The 19,079-nt window shown below is 45.3% G+C and overlaps 2 protein-coding genes across 4 annotated transcripts in view; one reads left to right on the plus strand and one right to left on the minus strand.

Moving 5' to 3' along the window:
* The window catches only part of rab3gap1 (RAB3 GTPase activating protein subunit 1), a 49,369-nt gene extending 37,924 nt beyond the window's left edge, over positions 1-11,445 (minus strand). For 2 of the 3 annotated variants that reach the window (XM_076998315.1, XM_076998314.1), the window contains exons 1-6: positions 11,367-11,445; positions 11,207-11,262; positions 5,782-5,857; positions 5,491-5,623; positions 5,328-5,406; positions 3,662-3,781 (exon numbers count right to left, since the gene is read on the minus strand). In XM_076998315.1, coding sequence (XP_076854430.1) covers positions 3,662-3,781; positions 5,328-5,406; positions 5,491-5,623; positions 5,782-5,857; positions 11,207-11,262; positions 11,367-11,423 — 521 coding nt within the window. In that variant the 5' untranslated portion in view covers positions 11,424-11,445. Of the gene's footprint in view, positions 1-2,981; positions 3,623-3,661; positions 3,782-5,327; positions 5,407-5,490; positions 5,624-5,781; positions 5,858-11,206; positions 11,263-11,366 lie in introns of those variants that run through there. The other variant, XM_076998316.1, reaches the window with a different exon arrangement.
* A 669-nt stretch (positions 11,446-12,114) lies between these two features.
* Positions 12,115-19,025, plus strand: ubxn4 (UBX domain protein 4). Its single transcript, XM_076998319.1, has 13 exons — positions 12,115-12,280; positions 13,283-13,385; positions 13,494-13,522; positions 13,847-13,965; positions 14,182-14,350; positions 14,841-14,973; positions 15,153-15,207; positions 15,482-15,646; positions 16,146-16,273; positions 16,916-17,018; positions 17,414-17,545; positions 17,815-18,023; positions 18,318-19,025. Exons 1-13 carry the CDS (start codon positions 12,199-12,201, stop codon positions 18,454-18,456), a joined length of 1,566 nt encoding a protein of 521 aa, XP_076854434.1. The 5' UTR covers positions 12,115-12,198; the 3' UTR covers positions 18,457-19,025.
* The last annotated feature ends 54 nt before the right edge of the window (positions 19,026-19,079 follow it).

Here is a 19,079-nt window from a genome sequence, read left to right on the forward strand (position 1 = left end):
TTTGATTTGTAAGGAAAACACAGTGTTTGTTCGGTTGTGGTTGACAGAGTAACACAAAGACAGCGCTGTAAAATAAATTAGTGTGAAGTAAAGTCTAGAGGTACTGTAACCAAGCCTGCATGCAAGAGCGGCTCAACACCACCATCTGGTGGCACGGTGAGCAATTACAGCTACCGCACCGAGTCCTTACAGTTAGACAAAGACAAGACTCGCAACATATCATGTGAGCACCAGGCATTCTTACTTTACACACACGCCTGATTAAAATTATCTTCAAGGGACATTGTTCAAGTCGTACATCTTCTCTCTCAGCAGACACGTTCCTGTAAAGCACATCAGCGGCAAGGTTTTGCGGCTATGACCTACGGTCAGAAAACACGAAGGTTTCTTAACGAAGACTCAGACCGGCTGGAAGACCTGAAAACCCAAAAACTGCTGTGTGCAGAGCTGTGTATCTACTGCAGGACTCTCCACACACACCACCATCCTGTGTGTCTACTGCAGGACTCTCCACACACACCACCATCCTGTGTGTCTACTGCGGGACTCTCCACACACACCACCATCCTGCGTGTCTACTGCAGGACTCTCTCCACACACACCACCATCCTGCGTATCTACTGCAGGACACTCCACACACACCACCATCCTGCGTGTCTACTGCAGGACACTCCACACACACCACCATCCTGCGTGTCTACTGCAGGACTTTCCACACACACCACCATCCTGCATGTCTACTGCAGGACTCTCCACACACCACCATCCTGCGTGTCTACTGCAGGACTCTCCACACACACCACCATCCTGCGTGTCTACTGCAGGACTCTCCACACACACCACCATCCTGTGTATCTACAGCAGGACTCTCCACACACACCACCATCCTGCATGTCTACTGCAGGACTCTCCACACACACCACCATCCTGTGTGTCTACTGCAGGACTCTCTCCACACACACCACCATCCGCGCACATCAAAGCCTGCCTGAGCACTGCAGCAGCACACGCGGCGTCCGCCCGCACAAGCGCGGTGACCTCTCACCCCACCGGCATTGCCAGCATCCCAGGAGCGAGGCGGCGAGTTGCCGGGGGCAACGCTTTCATCCTCCAGCAGCATCCCGGTGAGATGTACGCCGTAACCTATTGTAGAGCGTTGCTCTGGGAAACCGGGCTGCTGGCCTGTCCTCCCACGCACGCAACCCCGCCCGCACTGCCCGGAAACGGCGTGTGAAGAGCCCCCCCCCCACCCCCGGCGAGCGGTGAAAGCGGACACCTCAGCGTAGCACAGCTACCACCCCCCCCCCCCCCCCCCCCCCCCCCCCCCTCCAAGGCAGGTCACATGCTTCTGAGCAGGACACACATGTACACATGTAGTCCCGCAATGTCTGACCCATCTAGACAGTCTGATGAGGGAGCGAAGCCCATGAAATTTAAAACCTGTATTACATTTTACGTGTTACTACATTTCAAAACCGCATAACTTCGATTAAGAAGCGTCACACGCGTGCAAAAGTGCACGTTCACACGTCGCCACTCATATCTCGTGCTCGTATCACAGATGATGTCATTTGTTACCCAAGCAGGCTATCAAAGAGGAGAATTGTTTACAAAGCAAACTTGAACGCATTTCCCCCGATCTGCTTGTCTTCCTGTGTGAAATAAATTGGCAGTTCATGGTCTATATGTTGTTTTTGATGAGACTCACACTGCTAACAAAAAGAGCTCTTAGCTGGAACCGGTTCATATGAATCACTGGTTTTCTTCTTTTTTAAATCTTTGTACATGCAGTTTTACTTTTTAGAAATTCATCTCTGAAGGCAAAATGGTCTTGAATAGTCAGAAGGAAAAAAAAAACATTTAAATGACATCAATTCCTTGGATTATTGTACAAGTTATGAGAACAAAACCAATTCTGAAGAAATGTCTGGCAGTGTCTGGCAGTAAATCAGGTTGTTTGCTGCTGTGAGAGCCCCTGCTAACTTCTCCTGAGCTTTACATGCTCAACTGCACTGGACATGAAACTCTACTGAATTTAAACCTGTGCAGATACTTAAATCACAAACATAATCTAAATAATAACAATAATAATTGCAGAAAACATGCTCTTGAGAGGAAAAAAACATTGCTAAAAGAGTGGATGAAGCACGTCTCTCTAAATTAGCCCACATTAATGTCCTAAAACCATCAGAAAAATTGATGTTCTGTGTTTCTTCGAAGCACACGGTACCAGGGTGCAAAAACGACATGGACACATGATAAAGTGCTTGTGCTAAATGAGCTGAAGTCTGCAGTCTCTTAACTACATTTACATTAACATTTACGGCATTTGGCAGACGCCCTTATCCAGAGCGACTTACATTTTTATCTCATTTTTATACAAGTGAGCAATTGAGGGTTAAGGGCCTTGTTCAGGGGCACCTCAGTCATGGCCTCAGGTCTGGGAATCGAACCCATGACCCTCCAGTCACAAGACCAGTTCCCTAACCACCAGGCCATGACTGCCCTACACAACGCCAGCTTGTTACTTCACAATTCTAACAGTACAACGAACAAGACAAATAACAGAAAATGTAAACGAACTCTTTAATACCAGTTCTTGAATCTGTCATATGAATCTTTATGTGTCACTGAAGATCACAAATGTACTACAAAATACACTACATTTCTATCTGCTAGTGTTGTGTTGTGTCAGTAGTAGTAGGAGTGGTGTTCATTCCACTATGTCATGTGACTGTGTATAAACAACCAAACATCCATCCCAAGAGAGACAGTGTTTAAGCTTAATTGGCCACCATAATAAAAGTCATTATCTGCCAAAGCTGTGGAACTGAAGCTAAGGTAGATTATCTTGCTTCTACATTGACTTTTTGAAACTGCTTCTCGGCCCTACACTCATGGTCAGTTAATTAATGTGAATGAGACTGCATTTTCCCCTCAAAGTGCCATCTTTAGCGCATGCTAGTTTGTGTGAACCTTACCGTTTCATGCTGGTTTACTTGACCAAATTTGGGAGTGGGACTATGGAATCAGTTTCCCGAAATTCCTTTGTTTTCTGAGCCAGTGAAAAATCTGGTCCCAAATTTCCACAGTAGCAGGACCTCCCATCAGATATTTGGGCGCTTTAATGTCAACTGATTATCGTTTAAACTCCACAAGCTACCTGAGCATCGTTGCTGACAGCGTCAAACCTTTAATGACCACATTGTACACATCTTATGATGTCCACGTCCGGCAGGATCAATGTTTCCATGCTGCAAAGCTCAGATCATCGTTTCTGGTTTCTTGGACAGGACAATGCGCTCGCTGCTCTGAAACGCACTCCACAGTCACCAGACCTCAATCCAACACAGGAGATAAGGTGGAACGGGAGATTCACATCGTGGGTGTGCAGATGAATCTGTAGCCACTGTCTAATGTCGTCATGTCAAAAGACTCTGAGGGATGTTCCTCGCACCTCGCAGAATCTGTACACACAGGACCCGCTAACACATACGCGTGTGTGCACACATTCAAACACGCTCTAGTCTTCACATCAAAGTGGAGCAGCCTCACGCCGTGAGCCGAGGGAGGTGTTGGAGAGAGGCCCGATAGCTCCAGCTGTACTGCGGCTCTGGGTCTACCCGTCCCAGGCACGGAGAGGCGTTTTCCTGCTACTCACCAGCCGGTGTTGGCCAGAGCGATGGAGACGGAGCTGAGGAGAAGGTTGCATTTGGACTCGCTGATGATTGCCTCGCAGTTCGCCCCGGGAGATACCACCACAAACTCCCGAACCCCGTACCTACCCCAGAACAGGAAGAGACGCAGGTCAACCAAAGGACACAAGTACAGCACTTCTCATTTTTTATTACCAGTTGCTGTTAAGCAAAATAAACATTTTAATCTGTGCCCTTTTTTTTTATTTTTAAAACCTTATTTTTAAACAAACTCACGCTTTAGAAGGACCAGTGCTACTTTGAAGAATTTACCGACCATAGGGCATTAGACCCACATTAAACAACCACTTTGAAATAAGCCAGAAATGAAGTCCTTCATCTCACTTAAAACAGCAAGATGAATGTTTCTTCATAAGAGCAGCTTTGTAATAACTGCCATCATCCCTTTGCCAGATTCTACACAGGGACATCAGCTAGGAGAATAACTACCTATCGTCTGACATCGTCTGAACTACTGCACTGTAGCATGAATGGTACGTAAATGATTGATGAAGAGAATCTGAACAATTTTGAAAAATGGAAAACTCATTAATAAACACATGCAGGGAATCTACTAAATGCATTTGTATCACCACCACTCTAATAATCTTCATAATACAGTGGACAAGCGTTTGCAGCAGACATACAAGCAGGACATGCTGGGATCACCACCTTTAATTCTCTCAAATGTCACTCTTGCAGAGATTTTAAAATCAGAATTAGCATACCATACGCTTCTAATGCGTGAGCTTGCTCTTCAAAGTTGTTTAGTTAAGGAACTGGGCAGCAGTGGTTTAACTGCGTATGGTTGTTCACTCATGTAGCTGGACCACTTCTGAACACACACCGCCACCTCATTTACAGACATGTGCAGTGAGTCGTGGCCCGAGCCGTGATCCGAGCCGTGATCCGAGTCGTGGCCCGAGCCGTGATCCGAGTCGTGGCCCGAGCACTGTAATCAGCAATGAACCAGCACAATACAGTCCTGCACAGCTGCAATAACCAATAAGGAATCATGTCTACAAGGAGGTGGTGCTCCCTGCCAGTCAATCAATTTGCTTGTGGGCACATCACAAATGATGTATGCTAAATGCTAAGCTAGGAGAGAGAGGCTTTGGGCAAAGGTTTTGATGGAGGGCGTGGCACGACAATTTGATCAAACGTGTGAAATGGAATACAGCATCTTTAAATACAGAATTAACTTTATTTTTACCATATTAGCTCATGTCCATTACTTATTATCTCATGATATTACTTATCATTTAATATACAGAATATTTGTTTCTCCCAAAACAAAAACACATTAAACCTCTAAACTCTATGTGATTTTTATGGAGAAAATAACCCCCACTAACATCATGCCACTGAGCACCAGCATGTTCAGGAAGTGTTCAGTGGTTGCTCACTTCCTATACCCATGTTCCCCTTACCTAAAATACCATGGCTAACACATTACACTTATGGGCTATGGTAGCTATTTTTACATTCTGGTGAATTATTGAAAAATACCAGATTATGGTAGAAGCACTTTACACAGGACTGCTTCGATAATACAGCTCGTCTACGCCCTGCTATTGACAGACACGGCCACCTCTGACGGGAGACCTGACAGTTTGGGGCTGTTCCACTAACCATCTGACGAGGCAGTGCGCCCTGGGAGGGAAGTCGTTGTTCATGCACAGCAGGTCCTGCATGGCCAGAGGGAAGACATCTGGAGAAGGACACGGGGACAGTTTGAGAGACGAGGACGTGGAGCGGCAGCGCTACGTCTCACGGCGGCGGAGACACGCCGTACCTTCCTCGACGTCCTCCCTCACCGCACTCTCCACGTTCTCCTGCTTCAGGTAGTGGTGCGTGACGGAGAATTTGAAATCGGCAAAGTTGATATCCCGGGACTCCTCCTCCCACGTGTGGGTGGTGTATTCTCCCTACAGCAGGACAAGGAGCAAAGCAAACAGTGGCTACGTGTCCCTGGTAAAAACCCCCCCTGTGATATCGAGGCAAGCAAAATCGGACAAGCATGGAATACTTTATTAAAAGGGCATTAAGGCAGGTATTTAAAACGCTGCAGTAAATATTGCGGGACCTTTTCGGGTGGTTTGCCAAAGTTGCTGCCAATCAGTTTCCAGTCGTTCAGCACTTCCTCGACTCTGGATATAAATCTGTCAACACACAATTTACCACAAAGATATTTTAGTCCCCTCTGCAGTACAATCTCAGTGGGAAAACAGAATACGGTCAGCAAAAAACCTACAACAACAACTCAACAAATCAACTTAAGTAGCTTCATTATGGCAATGAGGCACTTATGTAAATGCCTTGTGTTTATAAAATAAATAAATAACAGTGTGAGGGGAAAAAAAGTGGTGTGAAAAGCTAAACAGAATACAGGAAGGTAAAATAATAATAATAACTATTATTACTATTATTATTATTATATTGCTATTTTACAGTTGCACCTAAACCTCGCATTCACACACATATTCACTCACACACATTTCTATTTATTTATTTCACAACAGCAGATGTCCAAGAGAGAATCAGAAATCTGAAGAACTGGGCAGGTCTATCCATGACGAGAGCCAAGCCTACTGGCTAAAGAAACCATCAGCTACGCACGGCTGACCAGCACAACAAATGAACCAGCTGCCGGCTACCAACTCCCATCACGACAGGCTCACACCAGACAAGACAGACCTGCCCATGAAGGACACACACCATACAATCACACCAGACATGACAGACCTGCCCATGAAGGACACACACCGTCCAATCACACCAGACAGGACAGACCTGCCCATGAAGGACACACACAGGCCAATCACACCAGACATGACAGACCTGCCCATGAAGGACACACACCGTCCAATCACACCAGACAGGACAGACCTGCCCATGAAGGACACACATTGTCCAATCACACCAGACATGACAGACCTGCCCATGAAGGACACACACAGTCCAATCACACCAGACATGACAGACCTGCCCATGAAGGACACACACCGTCCAATCACACCAGACATGACAGACCTGCCCATGAAGGACACACACCGTCCAATCACACCAGACAGGACAGACCTGCCCATGAAGGACACACACAGGCCAATCACACCAGACATGACAGACCTGCCCATGAAGGACACACACCGTCCAATCACACCAGACAGGACAGACCTGCCCATGAAGGACACACATTGTCCAATCACACCAGACAGGACAGACCTGCCCATGAAGGACACACACAGTCCAATCATACCAGACAGGACAGACCTGCCCATGAAGGACACACACCGTCCAATTACAGACTGAAAAACTTGCCTGCAGGCACAACCCATTCGACATCTATTGGATTTTACACAAAATATGTTGGTTAGGTGACTAGTCATGTTATATGTTAAATTTCATGTTTAAAATACATATATTATTGTCAGCAATATGTCTGCAGACAGACAGCGATGCAGAGAATTTGTGCGTTGAAGCCATTGTTGTTATAATTGTTAGCACTAAACTAAACTAACTTAATAGGTCATAGAGCATTCTTAATTCATTCTTAATGGTCATTCTGCTAACACTCCACTATACCCACAACTCATACTACCAGCGTACGCCACAGAGCAAGCTTACGTTTACAGGACTGACAGGCCATCACTAAGTTAGACAGTCAAGCCATGACATTTCCCAACAACCTGAAGTCTCACAACCACACAAGAGGGCTGAAAAACCTCCAGAGTGTGGTCACGGCTTTCAGCCACGTTTTCACCAACACAAACTCACGTCATGCTAATGTTGGACGATGCTTGGAGAGATCTAATGTGAGTTTTTCATACCGTGATAATCAACCACATTTAAACACTGAAACAATTATACTAACCATCTGGAAATTAACCATGATCTGCCATGAAAGCTGTAACTGTTACATCACCAATACTAGAAGCCAAAATGAATCAGCATATAAGCAAACACATGGGACTTGCTCAGAAGGAGACTGGTAACCCGAGGTCAAAACACCACCTACTGACACAGCAGGTTTCCACCACCAAACAGACCAACCTAAACACTGGATCCACTACAACAAAGTACACAAGTCAGTGTCACAGACCTAGATACGTGAACGCCCCGTATAAAGTCAATAAGACGGGACTCCTGAAAGGAAAACATCAGGTGCCAATAACTTTTCCTACGCCTCAGGTCATCTGTCATTTCGGATCTCTGCCATCCCCCTTGCCTGATGTTTCTCTTTCTTGTATGCATGAGTGAATTCTGATCCCATTAAAATAAAATTAAAACTATCCAATCTTTTTTGGCTTCTCCATTTTTCAGCACGCTTGTGCTGAAGTTTCAGCTGGGCTACACGGCTCTGTGAGTCACGCTGCAGATGGAGTTGCTGCGAGCATACATGCATTTGTTGACAGATACAGACGTCCATGTGAGTGGGCGCTAACGTAGACTATCGCTTTTAAAATACAAACATCCACAAAATGGTGGAGATTTTTCAATTACAAAAAATCCTCACTCATAAAAAAATATATATATTAATGCTGTTGTATCACCTGCCACCACTAGTGAGCGAAATATATTACATGCAAATTAATATTTATGGTCGCGATTGCGTAAACCTGTTGTCTAGGGCATGCGTGTCCCAATAGGGGGACTAGACCTGTTGTCTAGGGCATGCGTGTCCCAATAGGGGGACTAGACATGTTGTCTAGGGCATGCGTGTCCCAATAGGGGGACTAGACCTGTTGTCTAGGGCATGCGTGTCCCAATAGGGGGACTAGACCTGTTGTCTAGGGCATGCGTGTCCCAATCAGGGCCAAATTGCACCCGCAGCCTATAATCAATAATATGCGGCTGGCAGCACCTGCTATTTTATATTCAACCAGAAGATGGCAGTAGATCTAGCACACAAATACACTTGGGAATTTGCATAAATCACATAAAGGTCGGCACCTGCAGTTTCACTTGACTTAATCTGGCCTTCATTGCAAAAAGTTTGGACACCCCTGATATAGAGTAAAACACATGGGCACATCCAAGCAGTGTCCTTCAAGGATGAGCTCATGAGAGACACAGATGAGGAATGTGGTCTTCATGGGTGTGGAGGAGGACATGGTGGAGGAGGTGCCATGTCAGGATAAACCCCTTCATGGAACGACGAGATAAGACAATCCTACCGTGGCTGAAAAAGGCCATTAGTAAGACAACACAGGGACACTAATAATGGCAGCACAAGATAGAGCACTAAGCACTAGTGAATATCATCTCTTTATTCGCTGCCACATGGAGTCCCGTGTCCTGCAGCCTACAGGACACTGTCCTGACCTCCAGTCACATGTGGTTCACTGGAGTGAAAGAACATTTCATGTGGTCAAATGAATTTTGATGTGCATTTCATACTGAGCTAATATTTAGGTTTCGTGTTCAATACATTATTCACATTTGGTGAAATACACATAAACAAATGCTTCTGAAACCTGTTTTGTGTGCATGTGTTTTCAGGCTAAGTAATCCATCCCTGTGGCACGGCTACTGCAACATAACAGAACCGTAGTGTGGGCGTGTGATTTAAATAGTCTCTTTTAGGTATTGACAAACCCGTAAAAAGTGCAATGACACACGACACAGCAGTGCAGATAGTGATGGTGGAGTCAACAAAGACACATCAATCTGTAACTATTTGGTATCGATTCCTTCATCCCATCAAGATCCACCTACTGAGAGACAGAACCAAGTGACATTTATATATATACAGGAACATATGTCATTTATATATATACAGGAACATACGTCATTTATATATATACAGGAACATATGTCATTTATATATATACAGGAACATATGTCATTTATATATATACAGGAACATATGTCATTTATATATATACAGGAACATATGTCATTTATATATATACAGGAACATATGTCATTTATATATATACAGGAACATATGTCATTTATATATATACAGGAACATATGTCATTTATATATATACAGGAACATACGTAAGGCAACTGAGCTGGACACCCTCATGTAGAAAATATGAGAAACCACAGAGTGTGTTTACATGCAGAAATGTGACACATTAATGTTATTTGGACTTACTGATCATTTGAGATAGTTACAGACTGTAATGTAATTTGTGATTTACTGTCTGTGACTCTCATAACACTCTGACATGTTGTTCATTCCCTCATCTGTGTGTCTGCTCCTCAGTTAGAACCTCCTTCCTGTCTCTCCCTACCCCACCAGTCTACTGCACCTCCTGTCTGCTCCTCAGTTAGAACCTCCTTCCTGTCTCTCCCTACCCCACCAGTCTACTGCACCTCCTGTCTGCTCCTCAGTTAGAACCTCCTTCCTGTCTCTCCCTACCCCACCAGTCTACTGCACCTCCTGTCTGCTCCTCAGTTAGAACCTCCTTCCTGTCTCTCCCTACCCCACCAGTCTACTGCACCTCCTGTCTGCTCCTCAGTTAGAACCTCCCTCCTGTCTCTCCCTACCCCACCAGTCTACTGCACCTCCTGATAAGAACACCAATCACACATGTTTTATCATTCTTACCCAGTTGTCTTGAGACACATCATCTTTGTTGTGTATTTAACTACATGTATCATCATTACACTTCAGAACTCTTTCCTGACATCCGTGTGTGGTGAATCTGTTCTCCCTGCGCTGGTTACGGACCTCTGGGGGCTGAACACATGTATGATCGTGTCTCTGAGCCCTGGAGGCCATGATCCATGTCCAGAGACACAAACCTCAACACACCCCCCCACACACACACAGTCACTCTGCAACACTGCAGCTTAGCAAAGGGGCCAGCTAGCCCACTAGCATCTATTACATTAGCATCAAGACCCTGGGTTGAATTTTAGATGTACACAGTCCCACCTGTACACGTCCAGAGGGGTTAAAGGAGTGTGTAAGAGGTGTGACCTGACACACACACACACACACCCCTGTACACGTCCAGAGGGGTTAAAGGAGTGTGTAAGAGGTGTGACCTGACACACACACACACACACACACACACACACACCCACCTGTACACGTCGAGAGGGGTTAAAGGAGTGTGTAAGAGGTGTGACCTGACACACACACACACACACACACACACACACACACACACACACACACTCCCTCCCTCCTGTACACGTCCAGAGGGGTTAAAGGAGTGTGTAAGAGGTGTGACCTGACACACACACACACACACACACACACACACACACACACACACACACACACACCTGTACACGTCCAGAGGGGTTAAAGGAGTGTGTAAGAGGTGTGACCTGACACACACACACACACCTGTACACGTCCAGAGGGGTTAAAGGAGTGTGTAAGAGGTGTGACCTGGGGTGTGACCTGACACACACACACACACACACACACACACACACACACACACACACACACACACACACACACACACACACACACACACACACACACACACACTGATGTGACTGCGCACCTCTGTAGTGCTGCCGTTAGCCGCCTAGCTTACCTCTCCCACTCAGACGCGGTGGTGAAGTCTGTGATCTCAAACACCTCAGACTCGGGCTACAACAACAACAACACATGAGACGGATGAGCTGTCACACGAATACAGCAAAATGACATTTCGTTTTTTATGGCATATATTCCTGCTGAGAGTGTGAACTCACGTCGCTGTCGGCCGCCATGATGCGCCGTGTTTGTTCCGCTCTGCCGTCCACGTGCATTGTGGGAAATGTAGTCAGTGCGGCTCGTGCATTGTGGGAAATGTAGTCAGTGCGGCTGTGTGCTCGCTTGTGTGATATTACACAAGTAGAATTATTTCAGTACAGCATCATATGCATTAATTAAACTGTACTTACATTGGAGTAACGTGTTATTTTACATTACCCTACCACATTAGATAGATAGATAGATAGATAGATAGATAGATAGATAGATAGATAGATAGATTCAACTTTATTGACAGTAGCAATAGTGTAAAAAGACAGGGCAATTGTGCAATAAGTATACATAGTGTACATGTACATAGTGCAAGAGATTGTTAGAATAAATTACTATTATAAATGTGCAAAGATAGGTTCACTGTGGATATGGGTATGTAGATATGTACATGAACTGACTTTCTCTCTGGGATTAATAACGTTCAGTCTATCTATCTATGAACATGTTTGAGACTGCAGTGAAACTGTATTGATCAAGTATTGTGTGTTATTTGCATGTCAGCTGAGTGTCACTGTCCCTAAGACCCAAACCCACAATAACCCACTATATCCACATATTCAGTGTTGTCACGCAGGACGACTGTCATGAATATCGCGTCTCACCTACAGACTACACAAACTGTCACCGTATGCTGAAACTGTCTTTCAGCATACAACTCCCACAATGCATTGCACCCTTCCGCCCCACTTCCGCTCTGAGGACCGACGTTTCCGGTGGCTGTGACAGCGTACATGCACCCGAGCGACCGCCGAGTCAACAACAGCGAACCCCGACAAGATGCGTTGGTTTGACGGCTCCATTCCGGCAGCCATCGCCGCATCCAAGCGACACAATTATATTTTCGTCGTCGTCATCACAGGTAACGAGCGATGAACGATGCGCAGCGCGCATTAACCTGCTAGCATAGCATAGCACGGCTAGCCTAGCCAGACGTAGCTGAGTAGTCACAATAACCCGGTACTAGTGACACTAACACTAGTGACACTAACACTAGTCACACTAACCCGGTACTAGTGACACTAACACTAGTCACACTAACCCGGTACTAGTCACACTAACCCGGTACTAGTCACACTAACACGGTACTAGTGACACTAACACTAGTCACAGTAACACTAGTCACACTAACACTACTCACACTAACCCGGTACTAGTGACACTAACACTAGTCACACTAACCCGGTACTAGTCACACTAACACTAGTCACACTAACCTGGTACTAGTGACACTAACACTAGTCCCACTAATTTGGAACTAGTTACACTAACACTAGTCACACTAACACTACTCACACTAACCCGGTACTAGTGACACTAACACTAGTCACACTAACCTGGTACTAGTGACACTAATACAAGTCACACTAACCTGGTACTAGTGACACTAATACTAGTCACACTAACACTAGTCACACTAACCTGGTACTAGTGACACTAACACTAGTCCCACTAATTTGGAACTAGTTACACTAACACTAGTCACACTAACACTACTCACACTAACCCGGTACTAGTGACACTAACACTAGTCACACTAACCTGGTACTAGTGACACTAATACAAGTCACACTAACCTGGTACTAGTGACACTAATACAAGTCACACTAACCTGGTACTAGTGACACTAATACTAGTCACACTAACCTTGTACTAGTGACACTAGCCCGGTACTAGTTCCAATAACTCGCTACTGGTCACACTAACCCGGTACTGGTCACACTAACCCAGTACTGTGTGTCATCCGTGTGGCCAAATAAATGGATGTTTGATGAAACACGGTTCCCTCGGCGAGCAGTGGGGGGTTTGGGTCGTGTCCGTGACCTTGGCTGGTGATCTCACCTCGTTTCTCTCTCACTTTAAGGAGACGATGAGCAGTCCGCACAGATGTTGTCGAGTTGGGAGGACGAGGGTGTAGCAGACGCCTCAGAGAACTGCTGCGTCGCCATTAAGGTCGACGCTAAAAGGTGCTAAGCCGGGCAGGACACGCAGGCTGTCGGTGCGTGCCAAGAGGTTTACTTGCATTTTGTGAAATATAATGACATTAATTATGTGTCTTTTTTTTTTTTTTACAGTGAGACGTGTGTGCAGTTTTCACAGATCTGTATCCTTTCTGGGGGTCTCCTTGATTTGTTTACTTTTAAGTACATCACTAGTAATCTTAACATGCATCTCTGCTTTTGTTAAATCATATATCTTTTCCTAAAAACATGGGCATACTAAGTGTACACAGTGTTTTAGCTGTAATGTGTGTTTTTAATATGTTTAATGTCTGCCCAAAATCATTATTTAATTTTTTTATTATAGACCTACTGTCCATTTAACAATTCAATTGTCCATAAAATAACACCTGTGATGCTTAATGTAATGCATCCATCAATGGATTTGAGCGATTGTTTATCGTCCCCTTAACGTTGGTACTGTGTAGATCCAGTGGTGTGTGTTCCATCCAGTTTCTTCATAGGGGAGAATGGGACCCCATTGGAGGTGATCGCAGGTGGCATCTCTGTAGAGGAGCTCACCAAGAGGATAGACAAAGTCAAGGAGGTGTGGAGCACATGGCCAAACACACACTGGCTATTCATTTATACATATATTCATGGTGCTCTAGCAATGGTAAACCAATGGTTGACTATTTCTTCTTCTTTCACAATTAAATGTATTGTCAGTACATACCCATCTTGAAAGTTAATAGATCATGTAATTTTCTAGTATGTATCAAGTGTACACCCCTCTGTATTCGTCTCGGTGTGTTCTGTGTAGTTGCACTCTGCACAGAGGGGCAGTATGACTCAGCTTGATGCAGACGGGGCGATGCACGTGGACAGTCCTGGTCCAGCTCCAGAAATGGTTGCCTCCCCCTCTGAAAGCCCTTCTGTAAAGAGCTCTGCCATGTCAACAGGAAACTCATCTAGTGTTGCTACATCTAAAGGTATCAGATGAACTCTCTGTAATAATGACACTGAACATGAACTCTCCCAACGGTTATTTGAATCTAGATCAGGAATGTATGTGCTTTACAGTGTGTATTACAGGAGATGTGATCCAGCTACTGACCTTATGTCACTACTCTATACCTCTCTTTGATTCTGAATTTGATGGAGAACTATTTATGTATGGAAGAGTGAGTAAATTATGGACATGAATAAGATGAATGACTTTCAAAAGTTTTGTGCATTAAATTAGCAATCCGGTAAATTGATAATCGAAGTGTCTGTAACTTTAAAAATGTAGCACTCATGCGAAGTGGTAATTATGCAAATGTGACTTTCCGTGTTTCGAGTCACGGTTTCGTTTGATGGAAGGCGTCGGTGTGTGTCGTCAACCTTTCACATCTGTTCTTCTGTCCTGTGCTGGTGTCTTCACCTGATCTCCAAAGGCCACATCACTCTGACGGGTGAGCTTGTCTTGTGTCTTCACAGAGTCTCTCTCTATGCCTGCGGGGGAATGTGGAGCTTCAGGTTATGTGACTCCAAGTGAGGACAGAAGTTTGTCCTCCGATGACGTGTCACAGGCGTCTCAGTCAGAAGAGTCTCTGGATGCCAAGGTGGAGAGGTAAAACATTTGGGATTGCATGTCAACAACTAATGTTGCTTTCATTTTCACTTTTCATTTTCATGTTAAGCATATCTTTAGTCTAAGATAATATTCCTATATAGAGGTTGCTTTAATATTAAACTTTAAAGTTGTTTGTCTTTATTAAATAGGTTTCTATAATAATGTTTTCTGTTTAGATTGACAAAAAAACTGGAAGAAAGAAGGGAACAGAAAAAGAAAGGAGAGGAGGAGGTAATGTACACATTCCAGAATCTCTTACCCAGAGTGACTTGCAAAAGTGTTTTGTCATCTTCTCAGAATGCATCCTAGTCAGTATAATGGATTATAGTCCGAGATCCCATTGAACTAAGTTACTGCTATATACAGGAGTCATATAGCTAGAATTAATACAGGACGCACACATGCACAAGTGATGTGTGGGTCATTCTCATTTTGTGCTGCTTTTGTAAGGGACTCAGTGCTGTTTGTGATTGCCGAACTGATGTGGCTTTTGTTTGCTGGTCAGACTGAGATCAAGAAGGAGATGGAGAGACGGAAGATGGGTAAGGAGATGCTGGACTTCAAGAGGAAGCAGGAGGAGGAGAAGACCAAGCGTCTGCTGGAGGAGCGCAGTCGTGAGAAGGCGGAGGAGCGTGCTGCCAGGGACAGAGTCAAACAGCAGATCGCTCAGGTGAGCAGCCTCGCCCCACGGCCCCCGCATGCTTCACCTGCCCACCACAGCACACGCCTGGCCTTGCACCACAGCACACGCCTGGCCTTGCACCACAGCACACGCCTGGCCTTGCACCACAGCACACGCCTGGCCTCGCGTCGTGGCTCTCGCACGCCTGGCCTCGCACCGCGGCTCTCGCACACCTGGCCTCACCATCGCGGCTCTTGCATGCCTGGCCTCGCACCACGGCTCTCGCACGAGAGTTGAGTTGGGTGCCCAGTGCATGCACATAGTCTCATTCGTGTGTAATAGGCAGCCTCTTTACAGCCTCTTTCTGAGTATGTAAATTACCCGTAGCGATTGCTATGACAACAGCATTCTGTTGTGTGGATTCTGGAAATGATCAGTCATTGATTTATATTTTATTTATAGTTATTGCTTGAACATCTAAATGAAAATCATAATCACTTTAATCCATGAGTACATGTAGACGTCGTCTGGCCTTTGTGTTGCACAGGACCGCGCGGACCGGGCAGCCCGCTACGCTAAGACCCAGGAGGAGGCGGAGGCCATCAGGCAGGCGGAGCTTCAGGCCAGGCAGGCGGAGCAGGAGCAGAAGAGGGAGTCGGCACAGAGAGAGAGAAGGTTGCTTTCCCCAAACTTCCACCTGCTTACGTTCCTTCTGGCCTCCGGTCCTTTGTGTTTGTTGGCAGTATTTTACCATTGGCCTCTTAAATTGTGATTTTTTGAGTTTTTATTTAATTAACTTGAAAAGTCACATTAGACTTGTTTGTATGTTTGTAATGGTCTGTGTGTGTGTGTGTATGTATATATATTCTTGACCATTTTCAATTTAATAGGTACTTTAGCTGTTAATTGTATTTTCTATATACTATATTTGAAGAATCGCACATGTTTGAGCTTGTATAAATGACTCATTCTGTATAGATTTTCTCATTCTGTTTGTTTTAAATGAAGAAATGAGTGACAACATTAAGCTGTCATATGTCCAACTAACCTTTACATTCTTAGATGATATTAAGAATCAATTTCCCCAGACTCTAGGACAATTATATCTACATAATTGTGCTTAGGGTGTATGGAAGGAACATCTCTGCTTTTGGGATGTTTTATTTGTGGAATGTCTTCTAGGCCACACAGACCCACACACCTGCACATCATGTGTACAGGTATACGCCTGAGGTGTGTAGTGACCCTTGTCCTGCGGGTTGTAAAACGTTTGCTTACTGAGTCTTTTGCGTGCGCTGCATTTCCTATCCTTCCCAGTGCCATCGCCAGGATCCAGTTCCGCCTGCCTGATGGTTCATCCTTGACCAACCAGTTCCCCTCAGAGTCTCGGCTGCGCGAGGCCCGGCAGTACGCCGCTCAGGTCGGACACCACACCAGGCACTCGGCACGCTACCTCCCAGAAACACTGCGGCACTGAGCACGCTCACAGCCCACTGGCACATTTAGTCATATTCACATATATGTAAATATGTACAGTAAACAACCTGCCTTCACGTCCAAAGCTTTTTAAAAGATCTGCCCATTTTCTCAAAATTCTGTTTAAAATGCTAGTTTTGAGCATATGCTTGACATTTATTTGTGTCATAGCAAAATATTAGGTTCCCAAATGTACACATAGTAGTCCTAAAGCCTGACTGAGTTTGATTGCTATAATGATGGCCTGAATTGTTTGCTTAAAAAAAAAAAAGAGAAAAATTTTTAAATCTTGAAAATGTTCCTGTGAGCTCTCCTGAAGAACATCCCTTCTCCATACAGGAGGTGGGCAACAGATTTGGGCACTTTTCACTGGCCACCATGTTCCCCAGGAGGGAGTTCACAGCAGAAGACCTGGAGAAGACCCTGCTGGAGTTGGAGCTAGCCCCTAGTGCCTCTATCGTCCTGCTGCCGGTGAGGAGACCCTCACTTATGCCACTGGACTTTGTCCATCTTCTGAGATGCAGTCTACTGAAATAGGAGTCCTAACCTCACGAGGGGCCATGTTGGTTATAGTGTAATGCAGGTCATAACGTTACACGGCGTACCTTTCTTCTCCCCTCACTCTAATGCAGCATCGTCTATAGCATCGTCTAGTAGACATTTAATATTTTTGCTCCAGCACAGGTCCTGGATCAGTTGTTCTTATTGTCTTCCTTTTTCGGTTCTTCTGGTTCCTGCAGCAATCGAGCAGGCCGGCCAACTCTGTAGTCCAGTCATCTGGTGGAGGTGGGTTCTGGGCTCTGCTGGGCACCATCCTGTACCCATTGCTGGCCGTGTGGCGGTTCCTCAGCGGGTTCCTCTTCAGTAGTCCACCTCCTGGGGCAGCCATGGCCACAGCAGCTGCTCGCCCACATGCCAACGCTTCCACATCTTCTACAGAACCAAAGAGGTGTGGCCACCTTCTTTTGTTAAAAATGCCAGAAGTACATTAGGTTTGATTATAGGCAAGGCAGGTTTATTTATATAGCACCTTTCATACACACTGGCGATTCAAAGTGCTTTACACTTTGTTTGACTATACGTCATGATGAGCTAAGGGCAGAATCAATGTTTATGCGAATGCACTTTGATCAGAGGTGGCCAAATGTTTGCAAATAGCTTCAGGTGCTAAACAGCAGAGATGTGATCGTCATTGCACCCCCCCCCCCCCCCCCCCCCCCCCAACCCCCTTTTTCAATGTCAGAGAAACGATCCGCAAAAGAGTCCTAGAGAAGCGATCGGAAGATTTCAAGAAGGACGGCAAAATCTATCGGCTGAGGACTCAAGAGGACAGTGAAGACGACAACAATACGTGGAACGGGAACTCCACCCAGCAGATGTAGCGTGGCACCCCCACCCCCCCACCACACCCTCAACATCCACCTCGCCGTCTCCCTCTGACCCCGGTCTGATTTTTATGTGCACATCTTTATGATGGATTATGCTGATTTAGGGGCTGTTCTTCCCTCTCCTTCTCTACATGTGATCCCTGTTCCTGTCCCTTGCATGGTTAGATTAAAAAAAAATCAACCTCTTATGACCGCTTGAGCAGAGATCGCCCTCTGTGTGTAGACTACTTGATTTTGGCTTTCAGAGTACAATTGAGGAGACTTCTAGTCTTGATGTGATGTAAGACCTTACATTAGAGTCTCAAGGCTTGGAAGCTTAAACCCTGTGTATCTGTTGTTGCAAGGACCTTTTTGCTTTTTATTTAACTGTTCTCTGACAAAATGAAAGGTTTCCAGTGTGAGGGGGTTTTGTTACATGGGGACCTGGCAACCTGTGTGTTTTGTATGGAAGCCTGCGCCCTTTCACATGACCTCCTTGACGGTAGAATGATCTTCTAGCTAACCATGGAAGTTACTTCACCACTGTCATTTAACAAAGGAATAAAAGATGTTTTTCAATTAAATGTCTCACCTGCTTTTTGCTTCAGTCAAAACCTAAAGCCGTTAGGCTTATCAGT

The sequence above is a fragment of the Brachyhypopomus gauderio genome, chromosome 3 (assembly GCF_052324685.1).
Source record: "Brachyhypopomus gauderio isolate BG-103 chromosome 3, BGAUD_0.2, whole genome shotgun sequence".
NCBI classification, from domain to species: Eukaryota; Metazoa; Chordata; class Actinopteri; order Gymnotiformes; family Hypopomidae; genus Brachyhypopomus; species Brachyhypopomus gauderio.

Bases quoted from the DNA above. Each gene is read 5' to 3' on its own strand.
- ubxn4 (XM_076998319.1), top strand. From the start codon at position 12,199: ATGCGTTGGTTTGACGGCTCCATTCCGGCAGCCATCGCCGCATCCAAG. The intron at 13,523-13,846 runs GTATCCTTTCTG...GGTACTGTGTAG, and splicing joins TGTGCAGTTTTCACAGATCT to ATCCAGTGGTGTGTGTTCCA. The intron at 13,966-14,181 runs GTGTGGAGCACA...TGTTCTGTGTAG, and splicing joins GGATAGACAAAGTCAAGGAG to TTGCACTCTGCACAGAGGGG.